General features: G+C 36.3%; 1 protein-coding gene across 5 annotated transcripts in view; it reads right to left on the reverse strand.

Moving 5' to 3' along the window:
- vcla (vinculin a) overlaps positions 1–16,689 on the reverse strand; it is a 61,912-nt gene that overhangs the window by 11,700 nt on the left and 33,523 nt on the right. For 3 of the 5 annotated variants that reach the window (XM_016536668.1, XM_016536667.1, XM_016536665.1), the window contains exons 4-11: positions 14,674–14,782; positions 13,920–14,042; positions 13,385–13,545; positions 6,512–6,605; positions 5,187–5,334; positions 4,246–4,399; positions 2,405–2,580; positions 1,808–1,998 (exon numbers count right to left, since the gene is read on the reverse strand). In XM_016536668.1, coding sequence (XP_016392154.1) covers positions 1,808–1,998; positions 2,405–2,580; positions 4,246–4,399; positions 5,187–5,334; positions 6,512–6,605; positions 13,385–13,545; positions 13,920–14,042; positions 14,674–14,782 — 1,156 coding nt within the window. The remainder of the gene's footprint in view (positions 1–1,807; positions 1,999–2,404; positions 2,581–4,245; positions 4,400–5,186; positions 5,335–6,511; positions 6,606–13,384; positions 13,546–13,919; positions 14,043–14,673; positions 14,783–16,689) is intronic. The other 2 variants (XM_016536666.1, XM_016536669.1) reach the window with 1 other exon arrangement.

Consider the following 16,689-nt stretch of genomic DNA (forward strand, 5'->3'; position numbering starts at 1 on the left):
GATGTCAACATGAAACGGCTTGGGATTCGTTTTAAAAACAACTCATTTCAATGATTCAGAGTCGACTCTTTCTTTTGAGAGACAATAACTTTATACACGGTGCACTTTCAGATTTAAAACTTTGCAGGATGTTTTCATTCACTTAGAGCTGTGTTACACACTGCATGAAAGGTCATTTTCAAAAATCCATAATAGGGGCACTTTAAGATATTTTTGAGAGCTTACTGACCCTGAAGACAGCAACGCAACTACCACTTTCAAGGCCCAGAAAGGTAGAAACGACATGGTTAAAATAGTCCATGTGACATCAGTGGTTCAACTGTAATATTATGAAGCTACGAGAATACTTTTTGTGCCCAAAGAAAACAAAAATAACGACTTTATTCAACAATTTCTTCTTTTCTGTGTCAGTCCTCGACCTAGAGGAATGAAGGTTTTACAGGTTTGGAATAACATGAAGGTGAGCAATTCATGACAGAATTTTCAGTTTTGGGTGAACTGATAAGAAGAAACCACAATCATAATAGAAACATTTTGTTTCAAGCCACCTTTTCTGAGAAACAAAACATTGGTAGTGTTTTATTCATATTTTATTCATAATCCATATATGAGTGCCAAACCAGATGTGATGTATTTTAAGTAAAACTATAAATATGCAGTGAGAATTATTATTTGGCACTAAAATGTTAATTTTTAAACCAATATATCTATAAAATGGGTGGTTATAATAATTGTGAGAAATAATTTTGTAATTATTACATAATTATGTTAATTATCCCTAGACAACCTACTATGCTTTTCTTTCAAACACACTGGCAGTCATTTGTTTTGTGTGGATATATTCATACATTCATTATTCATTAATTTTACCAAGTGGAGGGCAACAGCTGCTTTATGATTTAAAATTGTCATTAATGTGACAATCATACACAATTATTTTTTTGACTGATTGGCTAATAATTCAGCACTATTAAATTAGCACTACATTAGTATCTCTACTTGATGGTTTAAAAAATATGTTTTTGCTCCATAACAAACTCATTTACTTCACTTGAAAGTACTAACATACCACTTAAATAGTATGCAATATTAGAATCCAAGTATGCCCTTATTAGATGAAGAGTGCATCCAAAATGATAGTATATTAAAATAACAAGCCATAGGTGCCCAGATAGTATACCGTTTCAGGTGGATTTTAAATTGAGAACCTGTGCCATAGCAGTTTTTTAAACTTATTAAGGATAATTAACAATGAATTCATAAGTAATTAAGTTAGCAAGATGACAAGGTCTGTGGTATCAAAATGAAATTTTATGACGTGATAGTATGTCCCAATACTGGCCTTGCTATACACTCGAAATATGGATTTTCCCTGTCACGAGCGAAGTACAAACTAGTGTAAATATGTGAATTGGGATAAGCCCTGGTACTAAACTGTGCAGCTCTGGTCTAGAGTTACTCCAAGACCGAGTTAACCTGAAAGTAACATGACCTGCTGTGAATAGGACACGAAGCAGCTATTTATGGTTAGAAATATTTTAAGTATGAACATAAATACAACAGGGACAGAGGAAATAGCCATCTGTCACATCATATAAAGGTCCAGAGTCAAGTGCCTAGTTCCATACGAATGAATAAGTCATTCAATATGCCAGTGTTATCCTTTGGGGGAAAAGTAATGGCCTCAGATGACCAGATGAGGATTTTACTAATAACAGATACAGATATAATAACAGTTATTGATTCAATTCTAAATGCTTTTTTGTCATATTTAAGGAGTAATGTTTCACCTCATCCCGCCACCCACCTACTCCATGATCGTCCACTCCAGGGTTGTTGATCCAGTGCAAGGCCTGCTCCATTTTGCCCTCTAGTGTAACAGCGGCCTTGGCAGGTCTCATGTTGGCCACGGCACGGTTAGTCTTTGCCTGCAAGTTCTGCAAAGCTGTGCCAATCTGTTTGGCCAGCACTCTAGCCTCAGGAGTATCCCCTTTACCCCTGTGGCACAAAAAAGTTCAAAAGAACATCTTTTTTTTTTTTAAACAGAAATCTTTTGTAACATCATAATTGTCTTTACTGACACTTTTGAACAACTGAATGCATTGTTTCTGAGTAAAAGTATTATTTCTTGAAAAAAAAATCTTACTAACTTATTTATAAAAAAATGTTTCATAATATTATGAAAGCACTAGGAGTCACATCAGGCACATTATCTTGGTTACATAATCTGTCCTAACAGTGAGCATGATACTGGTTTATCAAGTTCACATTTTTCATCATGTGCTGATCAAAGTCACAACATTATCTAATCATGATAGACTGGCATGAATGATATCTGTTCTTTGAAAGTGGAAAGAACACTTTGAATGTTGACTCTAACTATATGTACTGTATATCTAATTACATTTTCCGAAGTTCAACCAGTCTCGCAGTGAGTCCTGCGACCTCGCTGATGGAGCGCAGAATGTCGTCTCTCTCTTTAGGATCTTCACACAGGTCAGCGATGCGCTTGGCCTCCGCCAGAAGAGCACGGATGTTCTCCTCCCCCTCCGGACCACCATTCGGATCAGCCAGCCAGCTCTGTACAGAAACAACCATTCACACAACAAGTTCAGTTACAAGTTGTACTACTGTCACATTCCTTTCACACCTAAATGTGTATTGTGTTCATTTATTTCAGATTTGATTTATTTTAAATGTAAAATAGTGTTTTTATTGTATTTTATTTTATCAGTAAATTGTGTTTTTGATTTATTTTGCATCACTAGAACTATACCTAATAGTTAGTTAGCAGTACCTTCAAAAGTAATCTCACAGAACACTCTCAGACTCTTCTGTTCCTTTATTATCAGAATGAACATACTACTGTACACTGACACTTGTCAACATTTCCTGTTTTGAATTTGAAGGAATATTTATAGTCATATTGTCATTCAGCATAAGGAATCAGTCTGTTATATAATCACATGCTTTGCTGTTGTCTGTCACTGCACAGACAGCACAAAGTAAAAGTATTCTTTCTGTTTTTCAGTTATCAACCCTTTAAATACTTAGGAGTCACAGCACATCTCCACTAAATAACATCAGTCCAGACAGATTTATGTAACAGCTATTTAAATGAGGACATGTCTGTAATTATGAGTACCCATTTTAAGTACCCACACATCCTCTGGGATGCATATACAATCTCATCAAATCTGTACATATAGCAAAATGAACAATATAATAAAATCTTAACAATAGACTAAAATAAAAATAGAACTTTTTCTATTTTCTAAAACACTTCACATATCTTTTGCTGTTTACATCAATGGCCATTCACTGACTCAAACCTTTGGAGAATGAATTTGGTGGAAATTCATCTGTGACTTGATTCAAACTGAAGTTTTCCAATTCAGCTTATGTTATGTTTAATCATTTTAAATATTTTAGGTCCTGCATCTGTATTAATCATAACAAACATAATATCCATAATGATAATATTACTTAATGATAATATTAATAATAATACATTCCATTGTTGCTAAAAAGACCGTTATTTACGTTGGTAATATTGGCTATAAATTTGTTTTGGTGTAAATATTGGTACTTGTTGCCTTTTCAATTCTTGTTGCCTTTTCTCCTTTTCAAAAGAGTCTTGAAGCAAAACCAATTGACTGTTCGCAGAGAGCTTGATTGACAGGCGATCTGACCAATCATAACCCCGAATCCGGCATCTTGCCCAAAAAAACAAATCAGACAGGAGAGTAGATGTTTAACTTTGGTGGACTCAAACTTGAAAAATGGTGTGTATTGATGTCTTTCTGCTGTTGAAATAAAATACGTTATGATGTTCATTCATGTTTATTTTGTGCTTTAAGTAAATATGAAAAGACGATCAGTTCACGTGTGCCGCTTGAACTGAGGCAATACAGCGATCTGTCACGACGACACATTAAAGAGCCACAAAACGGTATTTATTGTTTGAATTTCTTAAAAAAAAGACAAAATTTTAAAGCTGAGACCTTGTTTCATACCAGAAGTAAGCTGCTCTGTCTTGTCTGTCGATGTGTTGTCAGTTTACTCTTTGCTCCACAATGTATTTTTTACTGCATGAGAACATGATGTGTAGTGTGAGAGCGGCATGGCTTGTCGAACATAGCAACAGTAACTTGGGAGGGCGGGTTTTTGCGAAGGGTCAATTGAGCACCACTTTAGACACACTAAACGAACCAATTCACTAACAAAACAGGCTTCGAGACTTACCTGGGCCGTGTCGATTCTTTTGGCAATGGCCTGTTTGGCATTGGTCAGGGCCTCCAGTTTCCGAGCAGCGTTCTCCACTTTGCCCACCAGAATATCCAAACCTTGGCCCACCTGCTGAGCTTTCTGCATACCCATAGGAGTGGCACCCTGACCTCTGAAGAAACAACATATATTAAGATTAAACAACAATAATAGAATAGAATAAAATAGAATAGAATAGAATAATTATTCATTTTCATGATCACACAATCAACAGGAGAATAGAATGACTTACCATACCATATACCATAATATCATAATCTCTCTGACTACCCGTTAACATTGATTAAACACGGAAATTGAACATGAAAAGCATCTGAACTGCATGTGAAGGTCAGTGTAAAGAGCCCCCGTGTGTGAGAGTAATCAGTGGGCCGGGGCAGCTGCTGATTATCCGGCCCTTCAGCCTTTAATCTGCTTTCCTTGAGTCTCTCTAATGAAGTCAGAGCCCAGCGTCTGATCTTTCACTTTCACTCCAGCTTTCAACATCCTTGACACATGGACCCAAACTGTACCACACCGTTCCTTCCTTCTCCTGTACTCAGCAGTCAGGGATAAACAATCCCCGGAGAATTAGCCCGCTAACAAACAACGTCTAAACTGTGTTTATGGAAAAACCTGACACACTTTCTCGTGTTGTAAATTAGAAGCAGTTACAGCCCCTGAGACACATCACACAGGCATAATACGTTGTATAAAGGATGATGAATATCGTTATGAACAGCAAACAGCTGCATTAATGCATAATTCAGCTCACGCGAGCGCTACAGGAACATGTGGTGGCATTTGGCTCTCAGTGTGAAATGCTGAACGGAGGAATCTCATAGTCGGTTGAATCAGCAGTATAATGGGCTTTGATTATAATTCTGTCTTTTCTCCAGGTGCATCTGAAGGGGGCGTACCTGGCGCGCACATCTGACACCTGATCCGTCATCTGGCCCAAGGTCTTGGCTGTTCCCAGGATCTCTCGTCTCTCTTTCCCCGCACAAAGCTCACCCACTTTTCCTGCTTCATCCAGTATGTGACGCAGCGCATGCTCTCCCGGATCTCCTGCAGGTGTCACAGACATAGTGTTAGGCCACTACATACTTTTAACCCAATTCAATTAAAATCATGTACATTACACAAATATTATGTACATAATAAAACAAAAGCTGTCACTGGGGCATACCCTTTCAAAAGGTACACCTTCGTACTTATTTAGCCCCAAAGGGTACATATTAGTACTTAAAGTGTATATGTTTGTGTACACTTAGGTTTGGGGTCTGTAATATTATGTTTTTTTAAATAAGAAATTTATTTTTTTATTCAGCAAGAGAGCAATAAATTGTTCATTAAAAAAATGACAGTAAAGACATTTATAATGTTACAAAAGATTTATTTCAAATAAATTCTGCTCTTTTAACTTTCTATTCATCAAAGAATCAAAGATAGGTTTTTCACCAAAACATTAATCAACACAACTGTTTTCAACATTGATAATAAGAAATGTTTTTAAGCAAATCAGCATATTACAATGATTCCTGAAAGATCATGTGACAAAAACTGAAAATTCAGCTTTGCCATCACTGGAATAAATTACATTTAAACATATATTAAAAAAGAACATAGTTACTTCAAATCAAAATAATATTTCACAATATTTCTGTTTGATTTTCAATCAAATAAATGTAGCATTAGTGAGCATAAGATACTTATTTAAAAAAAAAAACATCTGAAAAAACTTTTGATCAGTAGCATATGCCATACAGGACTAGTTAGAAGGGTTATATCAAATGTTTTTAGAATTATTTTTTCCCCTTAAAATTAGGGAAACATTTTTATTATTAATAGTTTAATATTAGATTTGTAATATATTATTTTAAAAAATTCTTATTAAATTGTTTCCTCTTTAAAAGTATTGTAACCTCAAAAAAAATGCATAATTTGTTTTCTCATCATATAATCAATCTCTCTGACACATATAATCAAACGGCTCCACTGAACATGCTCTCTTAGCATGTAAAAAGAGATGCAGATCCAAAAAAAGTGTCATTAATGCATAAATGTTATTGATCGTGTGCATATGCTCAGATCCAAAAGTTGCAGAAAAATTAGCAATTTTCACAGCATAGTTTTAATAAATGGTCTTATTTCACTTTAGAAGTTTTGACTGAAAGTCACAGTGTTTCTAGCACAAAAAACTGAAAATATCACAGTGAGCTAATGGGTGTACTATTTATATTACCTGGTAGACCGTTAGGGTCCCTCAGCCAGCCTTTAGCCTGACCCATCTTTGACTCGATCAGTGCTAGTGCTCTCCTCATGGCCTCTGTGTCCTTCAGAGAGAAAGAGTGTTAGTCAGTAATGTCTGTCATATTGGCCCACAGGGCAGGATTTCATTGCATGGATCTGAGTGGTTACAGCTTTTTGTTGCAGTTGCAGTTTATGTGCTCATATGAAGGAGTAGATGCTGAAGGGAGGGGGCTCTGACGGGCAAGAGGAGCCTCTGCCTCTCTCAATCACACACACAAAGTGCGAGAGCGGCCCACATAATCACCACTTCACACTCCATTGCACCACACACACATCTGAAGGAGAACCCGTCTGGTTCGGTAACTCAGCCATGCGTATGGCGCTCCTCTTTACTGCAGTGTAAAGCAATAGTCATCTGCACAGGCAACGCATTCAATGCACACATTATCAGAAAAATGAGCATATCAAGAGCATAACACTGAAAGACAAATGAAGGGCATGGGTGTGAAATTAGGTTCAGTATGAGTATCAAGGTCATGCCTTCAATACTGATGCCTCAAAATATTACAGCTTATTGAGGAGATGTGAGCGATAAGTTTTCTAAGCGATCAGACTAATAATTTTGCTTGGCCGCAATTATTAATACCCTAGCAACACCTGAGCAACCATCTATAACACTTTAGCAACTGCAAACATGATTTTTCGTAGTTGTAAATAAAACAAAGTTGACTGGAGTAGGTTACAAAATACTATTTTTGTTTTTCTATTTCTGAATTTCATTTTAGTTCAATCTGTTACTTGCAGGGTTATTATAGTTAACTAAAACTAAAACTGAAACTAAAATTAAAACCATAACCATAATGTCATGTTTACAAAAAAATTAATAATAATAATAATATAAAAGAATGAAAACCATAGCCAAAATGTTACTTGAAACCAGTGGCGGCTCGTGGGTTTTAAAATAGAGGAGGCACACTAATTGTATTGGTCTGGGATCCCTGCCGATTATTATTATTATTATTTGCTTAACCACTTTAAAATGGCTTTTTGGTTGCTTTTAGTCAGAAAACGTAAAGAAACCGACATACATACAGCAAGATAATATTAACTAAAATAATATATATATATATATATATATTAAGAAACTTTATTTCAGCTATTTACCAAGGCATCATTTATGATTTTAATTTAGTTTAACTTAACGTACTAAAATAACTGAAAAATAACTTAAAATAAAAATGAATAAAAACTATACAGACATATAAACTACTAAAAATAACAAAAACACACAACAAAGTAACTAAAACGTCAAAATAAAAATGAAAACATAAAATATAACAATTAAAACTGGTTTAAAATATTAATAAAAATAATAACAGTATATCTCAATGATACTAAAATAATACTGGTTACCTGCATTTCTTTTTAATTGTTTGTGAAATTTACTAATAATTTCTGAGAGAAGATTTTTCTATTTCCCTTTTTTTGGGCAGTGTACTTCAGCCATATTTGCATCTTTTTATCTTTTGACTTGTGGCAAGGTTTTGAGGCCCCATGTGGGGCCCCAGTCTTACTACTAATATATCAGAAAGACATGGGAGTGGTACAGTATCTCAGAGTGGCAGCACTCAAATGCTGATCTGAAAATGTACAGATCTAGTTTTGCTTTGCTGTCTTTGATTCAGCAAGACAAGACAATAATGGACCTTTAAAAAGACTTACAATTTAGTTTTTTTTTTTTTTTTTGCTTGTGGTATTTCCAGCAGGAGACACTCTGGCAGCTGAAGCAGCAGTCAGATCCAATCAGGAGAGGGAGACGGGCAGGAAATTAACCCCTCACACCTGCGCCTGCTGCCTATTGCACTCCATCTCACCGCTAAAATACTGTATGTTAAAATTTCTCTAAAATATGCAGCTAAATTCATGTCAACCCGCTTTCATAAATCCATATCAAAAAGCTTAAATCTAGTTTGTGGTTATCCTGAAGCAAACCTGAAGCACAAGTATAATCGATGAGTCTTCTCTCGGCTAAAACAAATTATCCGCCCAATCCATTTCCTCTGCCTGCTATCCAGTAACCGCTGCTTTCCAGCCAACCTTTCAGCATCCAGCAAGACAGATCACATTATTTGTAAGTTGATGAGTCATTTCCTATTCGTGTGCATTAGGGCTGGGTTGCATTTGCAAGCCGGGAAAAATGTTTGCAAATGCATTTTTCAGGTTTTTATTGTTCTGTTTACTTCACATATGATTTTAGAAAAACAAAACAAAAAAACATTCAGTGTAGTAAATGGTTTTCCATTTATATACAGTTCAAATGTTTGGGGTCAGTAAGATTTTTCTTTTATACTTTTTACTGTTATTTAGGAAGAATGCATTGAACTGATCAAAAGTGACAGTAAAGACTTTTAAAAGATTACAGATGATTTATATTTCAAATAAATGCTGTTCTTTTAATCTTTCTATTAATAAAAGAATCCTGAAAGATGTTTTGCAGTTTCCACACAAATATTAATCAGCAAAACTGTTTTCAACATTGAAAATAATTAGAAATGTTTCATAAGCACTAAATCAGCATATTAAAATGATTTCTGAAGGATCATGTGACACTGAAGACTGAGTAATGTCTGCTGAAAATTCAGCTCTGCCATCACAGGAATATATTACATTTTAAAATATAGAAAACTCTTATTTTAAATTGTAATAATAATAATCATAATTCGCAATATTACTGTCACAATATTAACTGTATTTTTGATAACAATAAATGTAGCCTTCACGAACAGAAACTACTTATAAAGACTTAAATAAACAACCCCAAACTTTGAACGTTAGTGTATAGAAAAAAAATAACATTATATATTTAAATGTAAAAATGAACCTAATTCTTGCTTTACAATTTGATGTTGCATTAGTTATTCGCATGCTGTTGTATTACAAGCAAAGAGTTCAGAAACAGGTCAGGGCGTCTAAACCTGATCAATATTTCATGATGGGGTCAGACAGCCTGTTTGAACAATTTCTGCTTGAATATGCCTGATCTCACGACAGATATCACATGCACCTGCTGTGGAGAATTGAAATATGAAGGCAGACTGACGACTGACAATGATGGACTTACTCTTCAAGAGTAGGACACTGGAAAGCTTTAACATCATTCAGCATCTGTATCCCTTTGGCTAACAGAGTAAATAATGTAAAGAAAGATTTGGGCCAACTGTACTTAGGTTATTGGCTGACAAAAGCTTTGAAATTGTTATATAGAGAATTTCAAATAAATGCAAAAGTTTATATTACTGAACAAGGAAACAAGTCAAAGTAATTTTCTGATTACAGTTTTAAGTGAAACAATAAATGAATCTGGAAACGTATTGGCTTTTCTTCCATTAATCATTCCCCGCAAATGGACTTTGTGCTGTGTGTATGAAGGAGCTGAAGAGCAATAACTATATCAATCCATCTTTCATGTTGCCAGTCATAAGGCACAAGGGGGCACAGAGTGAGAACTGAGTTTCAATTCAATTTTGTCTAAAGACAAAAGCAAGTGGGTCCAATGCTAAACGTGTGCTACATTCAAAAGATTGAAAATGTGCCAGAACGATTACCAGATTAGCTAACAGGTTATAAATAAATCCTTTCCGTATATATCTCAGATATACGCGTATTTTCTTAAAAAGGAATTTTAAGGACTCACGCAAAAAAAAGTTTTGTGGCTTTGAGCTCTAATGTTATGCTATACTCCTAAACACTAGGTTAATTCTTAGTACATGCAAATGAGTACATTTCAAATTCTTGCCAAGGAGAATAAACTAAAATATTTATTATTTATTTTGCCCTAAGAGTCGTATTTAAAAATTTAGCCCATTAAAATTAATTTTTAGTCCATAAAAATGGGCCATTGTATGATGAAGAGGCAAATGCCTTGAACATAAATAATTTTTTTTTCTATTTTGTCACCTTTTTTTTCCTTGTTATTTTTTGTCATTGAATATACTCATTGAGATTTTTTGCCTGCAGCATGTGCATAATTATTGTCACAAAATTTGTAAAATATTTTACTTTAACTTGAAAATCACATTCCTCCATACTAGCAGTAGCCAGTGCCTCATGACTAAACCACCTGTTACTGCTAAACTAAAAGGTAAAATAAAGATTATTGGCTATTTTAATAAAAAGGGAGGAGCTTTCCAATATATCCCACCCTAATTTCCTCTTTCAACAGGAAATACGTGAACACGAAAGCAAAATACACTCGTCAAGCAATTTCACTGCATGGGTTACAAAAACCGGGAGGAGCTGTGTATCAGGAGAGACAGAGCATAAAATCAAGTTAATCTGGTAAGACAGCATTCAGCTAAAGGAAATGGGTAAAGCGGGAGCCATGGAGACAGACACCAAGCGTAAAAAAGTCACATCCTGAGACAGACATTAGTGATTAACTGTGAGACGGAGTGTCTAAATGAGGGATGATGTGAGACTGGAGTAAATATGGATGAGGAGGGTGAGTGATGGCACAGAATCATTCTACAGCACATCCGAAAACAACCTTTCTAATTGCAATTTATTGTTTTGCTTTGGTCCTGGGTTTCTGAAATGCAGCACCCCTTATATACAGCATATAAAATGGCAAGCCAGGCTAAGAAAAAAAGTCTTCTATCAAAACAAGAATGAATATACTAACAACACACATACTGTTAGCAACACAATGATCTGGCATGCAGTTTGTTGCATTACAGAGCGGGAGCGAGGAGAGCTTACCTTCTATAGGAAGGGAAAAAATGGAAGAACACAGAAAAGAAAGAGGCATGTTTACAGAGTTATATCAGGGCAAACAGAAAAACAGAGGTGACAGCAAAGTAAATGAAAGCTCAGGAAACTGATTTTGAGAGTAGAGTGATTTTTTATGGAAATATTTAATATGCATGCTAAGCAAGCGAAGGGTGTCATCAGTCAGCGAGGGATCAAATGATTCAGTAGGCTTCATAAAATATTGAAAGGCAGATCATTAATCTTCCGGTTAAACACTGATGTCATGTGTACGGTATATGGTGATGTTTTCCACCTTTGCTGGTTACTAGGCCAGTGTTTTTGTGTCATAGTCAGTGAATTCTGATCCTGACTGTGAACAGTGCTGGAAATGGAACAGATTATTACATTAGCAGGATGGGAGTGTCACATTCATTCAGGGAGAAAAACAAAGATACACCAAGTGGTCTCAACAGAGCAGTGACTGTTTTGAAGTGGCCATGTATTATTTATATTCATTTTCTATATACATTTTAAAACAATATTCTTAACAATACATTCTTCAATAAAGAGTTTAAAGCTTAAACTAAAACAACCAGCTTTAAGATAAATCACAAGATTACAACAGTTTTAAGTGAAAGACTGTGCTACAGCCAATAAATTCGATATATTCATATATACTACTATTCAAAAGTTTGTGGTCAGTAAGATTTGTTTTAAAGAAATTAATAAGTTTATTCAGCAAGAACATATTAAATTGATCAAAAGTGACAGTAAAGACTTTTAAATTGTTACAAAAAAATCTATTTCTCATAAACTGTGGTCCTTTTTAACTGTACATTCATCCTGAATAGAATTCAGAAATAAATGTATCAAGGTTTCCACAAAAATATTGAGCACTGTTTCTGTTTTCAACATATAATAATAAGAAATGTTTCTTGTGCAACAAATCAGCATAATAGTTTTCTGAAGGATCTGAAAATATATTACAGTAAAAAAGAAAGTATCAGAGACTTCTTTTCAAAACACTGAAAAAATCGTATCGCACCCAAACTTTTGAACAGTAGCGTATGTCCAAGTGGACCATCTCCACACTTTATCATTGATTATAAGTATAAAACAGCATCTAATCTTTTTTTTTTTTTTTTTTTTGCTTTGCTTTGTTTTGCAGAATATTCAAATATATCGTTGTTGTTTTTTTATTATTAAAGGGGTCCTATTATGCTCTTTTACAAAGTCTTGATTTTGTTTTGGGGGTGTACTAGAACAGGCTCTCATACTAGGTTGTTCGAAAAACACATTATTTGTCACATATTTTACATTATTACAACACCTCTCTCCCCAGTCTGGCATGAACGGCTCGAATAGTTCCTGTATCAAATGAAGGCCCGCCTTCTGTAATAGTGTGCTGTAATAGTTAAGTCTTCAGTGTGTTGTGATTGGCAGCACTCGGCGCCTGGTCGGGAAATGTCATGCCCCTTACCATAGCCGCCTGCGAGCGTCAGTGTAAATATTGCGTCAAAATCAAATCACTCTAAGTTCGTCTGAAACCCGGAGGATTGTAACCACTCTAAGTTCGTCTGCCTTGGGAAAGCTAGCGTGCCTCCGACATAGTGATAACACTCGTTGCCTTCTCTAGTGCAGCTCAACCAGGTCTCGTCCCATTCGTCGATATTTGTGATATCACAAATCCCGGGAAAATTTGCGTTGTAGTCCAAACGAGTCGTTCGTTGTAGTTTTTGAAAAGTTAAATAAAATATCTCCTTTTGAATTGGACTTTGAGCTTAGTAACTTTGCAGATCATTTTTATGCTCAAACAGCAACATTACAGACTAACTAAAGTTGAAAAAGTGAAAAAGCATAATAGGACCCCTTTAAAAATCACACAGAAAGCTTGACACATTACCCTTAGACGTCTTTTTTTTATGGAGACAATGAATGGTATTTTTACTTCTCTCTACCGCTCCCACTGTCATGTTCACAGTTTATAAACATAGTTAATTGAAAATTGTTCACTTAACTTGCTTGACCCATTGAAGCCAACGTAACTTAGTGTAACTGTTTAAGGTGGAGTTGTAGAAAGGAGTGTATGTGTGTTTAAGCATGATAAAGCTCATACTTTGTTGGCCCAGGCATCCTCGTCCCATGAAGTGAGTTGCAGCACTCTGATTATCTCGTTGATCTCAGCGCTCATCTTCTCAAACGTGTAGTTTCTGTTCTTCAAGGCCTCCTCCACACCATGACTCTTGGTGCACTTGGTTGTCACAAAGATTTTAATGGCTGATGGGTATCAAAAAACAATTTTGTTAGTCCTCCATTTCACAGGCCATCTACAACTGCTGTACAAATCAAGATCAGAGTGCGGTTTATATTTGATGTGTCCAAAAATCAGGCAACTAATTATCACCATATGAGTAGACATATTTGCAAACACCAACATTAAAAGCCTTTCTGCGTGTGCAGATGAGCTGCCATCAACCTGGCTATTTATTGCTGAGCCAACAGCAGAAAGCCAACTGGATGAAGGAAAAAATCTATCCCTCCCCGCAAGACGGTTAAATGGCTCCAATTATCAGTGTTGCCATATCAACGGGCTGGCACACAGAGACCGCAAGCTGCACAAACGAACACACAGCACTTTGCTGGCCTCTTACCTGATATAAGCACGGGCAGCAGTTCCTTCACTGTGTTCATAGAGGTGACCAGCATCACACGGTGCTCCTGGTGTGTTAGCTCCTGTTGCCGCTCGTCAATCATCTTTGCCATTTTTGTCATGCCTAACAAATTCATACATCAATAGAGTGACGATGTAGAGGTCAAAAATGGATGTTCCTTTTGAGATTTGCTAAAGATTACATTTAACAGTGTAATTATATTAGATTTTTAAAGATTAACTTAAAGTAAGAATGATGACAACAAGGGTAATCTAAATAAAATAAAATAAAAAGTGGATACATGTGTATCCAACATTAAAATCTAAAAATATACACTACCATTTAAAAGTTTGAGGTTGGTAAGATTTTTATGTCTTTGAAAAAAGTTTATGCTCACCAAGGCTGCATTTATTTGATAAAAATAAAATCATATTGTGAAATATTATTTCAACTTAAAATAACTGTTTTACATTTTAATATAAATGGAAGAAATTCCAACAATAAAGTGTAATTGAACTGAAGATATAACAAATAATCAGTTTTTCATGGTCATACATCATTCAAAGAGTGTAACCTTTAAATAACAAAAAAAGTAACAAAAGCATCTGAAAATAATAATTCAACCATAATAATGAATTCCATTCATGCAAACAGTCACTTGCATGAGCCATATGTCAACAGCGTCAACTTTAAATTCAAAAATCAGAAATAAATGAAACCTCTTCAAAAGGAAGTAACAGGATATATAAAGTACCTGGTCCCAGATTTTTAGTGTAAGTGATCAAATCCTCCATGGTTTCCACAACCTCAGCAACGGTCAGGTACTCCAGAATGCCTTTACACACTCGGATAATTTTACGCACCTTAGAAAGACACAAAATACAAATGATACAAAAGAAAAAGACACATTTAGACACATTGACATTTATGCATTTTGGCATAAATGCTTTTATCCAAAGCAACTTACAGTGCACTCAATCTACACATTTTATCAGTGCAAATATTTCCTGGGAATCAAACCCATGACCTTTACGTTGCCAGCGCCATGCTCTACCGTTCAAGCAAGGATCCTTTCAGGGATCCCATAGGACTAATGTTTTATTCTGCAGGTCTCTACCACAAACAGGCAGACCCACAAGATATAGTACCATAACATCATGCTTACTCAGTGCCCTGTGAACAACACAGCTCCTTGAGAAAGATGATAGCAGCACTATTAATAGAGCTCAGAGTTAGCTTTCACCACAAACCAATGATCTAATATCTCGCCAGTATGTACATACACACCACAATATGTGCTCTCTTGGAAATGTTTCTATTATACATGTTAGAATAGGGTTTTTTGGTTATTATATAATAGTAGCCTACAGCAGTCGTTGGCACTAAATCTGCATATGTTCTCACTGGTTTTAGGGAGCATTTTTGGTTTTGAATAAATATTTTAAGCCCATTTACACTGTGCTGCTGGGTTCGTATCTTGTCTTGTGATGAGAAATCTTGTGACCCGAAGAAGCAGAAACTTCAAAAGTAACCCGCGCTGATAGAAGACACGCTGTGTGCAAGGCGGCTCACTCAGATCATGTGCTCCGTGTGAACTCCATTATGCTGCGCCCACACGGCAGCACACAGGGGAGGCTGGATATGTGGAGCACGGCACATTAAGACCGCAAGTTACAATGCATGATAAGGGACTGTGTGTTTAATGTTGTTAGGTCAGAAGAAAAGCCTTTTTTGTAAAGATGATCCAAAGAATTTAAATTCAGGATTTGCCCTGAGCTGATTATTATTCGTCAGAAAGACAAATATTTTACAAATCAAATTTGCTTTATTTCAAGTGCAGATTTAGAAAAACTATATGTGCATTTCACACAGGATCTTTCACGTATCTAATGAGGTTAAACAAGAAAGAATGCATGCAACATTCCCATCCAACTGTCAAATAATCAACGGTACATAAATCACTCTTCACAAGGAAATTGCTTCGTTAAGATAACAATCTTGCTTTCAGTCAAAACCCTCTTTGGAAATTCAATATGACATTTCCCAGAGAAAAATGTGCGATATCTGATCTCATCAATGTACACCAAAAAAAAAAAAAAAAATGTTAGGTTTGTCAGTTTCTGTCACAATTCACTGGGAGGAACAAGGAGACGCGGAGAATTCACAATACAAGAGTCTTTAATCAACAAATAGGGAGACAGAGCACAGGGATGATGTTCACAAGGAGTAGATAACGAGTAGACCTGACAAACACAAACTGAACAGACTAGGACTTAAGTACACAGGGAAATGAGGATAATTAACTAAACACAGCTGGAAACAAATGATGAACTAATCAGGGAACCTAATGGAAACAGGAAGGACCAAATAAGGAAACACAGGACCAAAAACAGGGGCAAAATACGACACAGAACAGTCCAGAGGGAGGGAGGAGCCAGGGAGGAGACAGGAGGGGCTTGGAGCAGGAGGAGCCCAGCTGGACCCAGGCCACAGCCATAATGTCGACCCACGGTGGAGCCGACGGAGGGAGGAGCCATGGAGGAGGAATGGCCGCCGACTCCAGGGGGCCGACCAATGGCGGCGGAGCAGGTAGCGGAGGAGCCCGAGGCAGAGACGGAGAGCCAACGAGCCAGGGGGATGCCGAGGATCCGGGGGGCCAGGATGGAGCTGAGGGCTCTGGCGACCGAGTTGGAGGTGGAGATCCGGAGATCCGCGGCGGAGCCGGAGCGACTGAGGACCAAGGTGGAGCTGGCGGGAGGAAGGAGCCCAA

This window comes from Sinocyclocheilus rhinocerous, unplaced genomic scaffold, assembly GCF_001515625.1.
Source record: "Sinocyclocheilus rhinocerous isolate Xijiao unplaced genomic scaffold, SAMN03320098_v1.1 scaffold1868, whole genome shotgun sequence".
NCBI classification, from domain to species: domain Eukaryota; kingdom Metazoa; phylum Chordata; class Actinopteri; order Cypriniformes; family Cyprinidae; genus Sinocyclocheilus; species Sinocyclocheilus rhinocerous.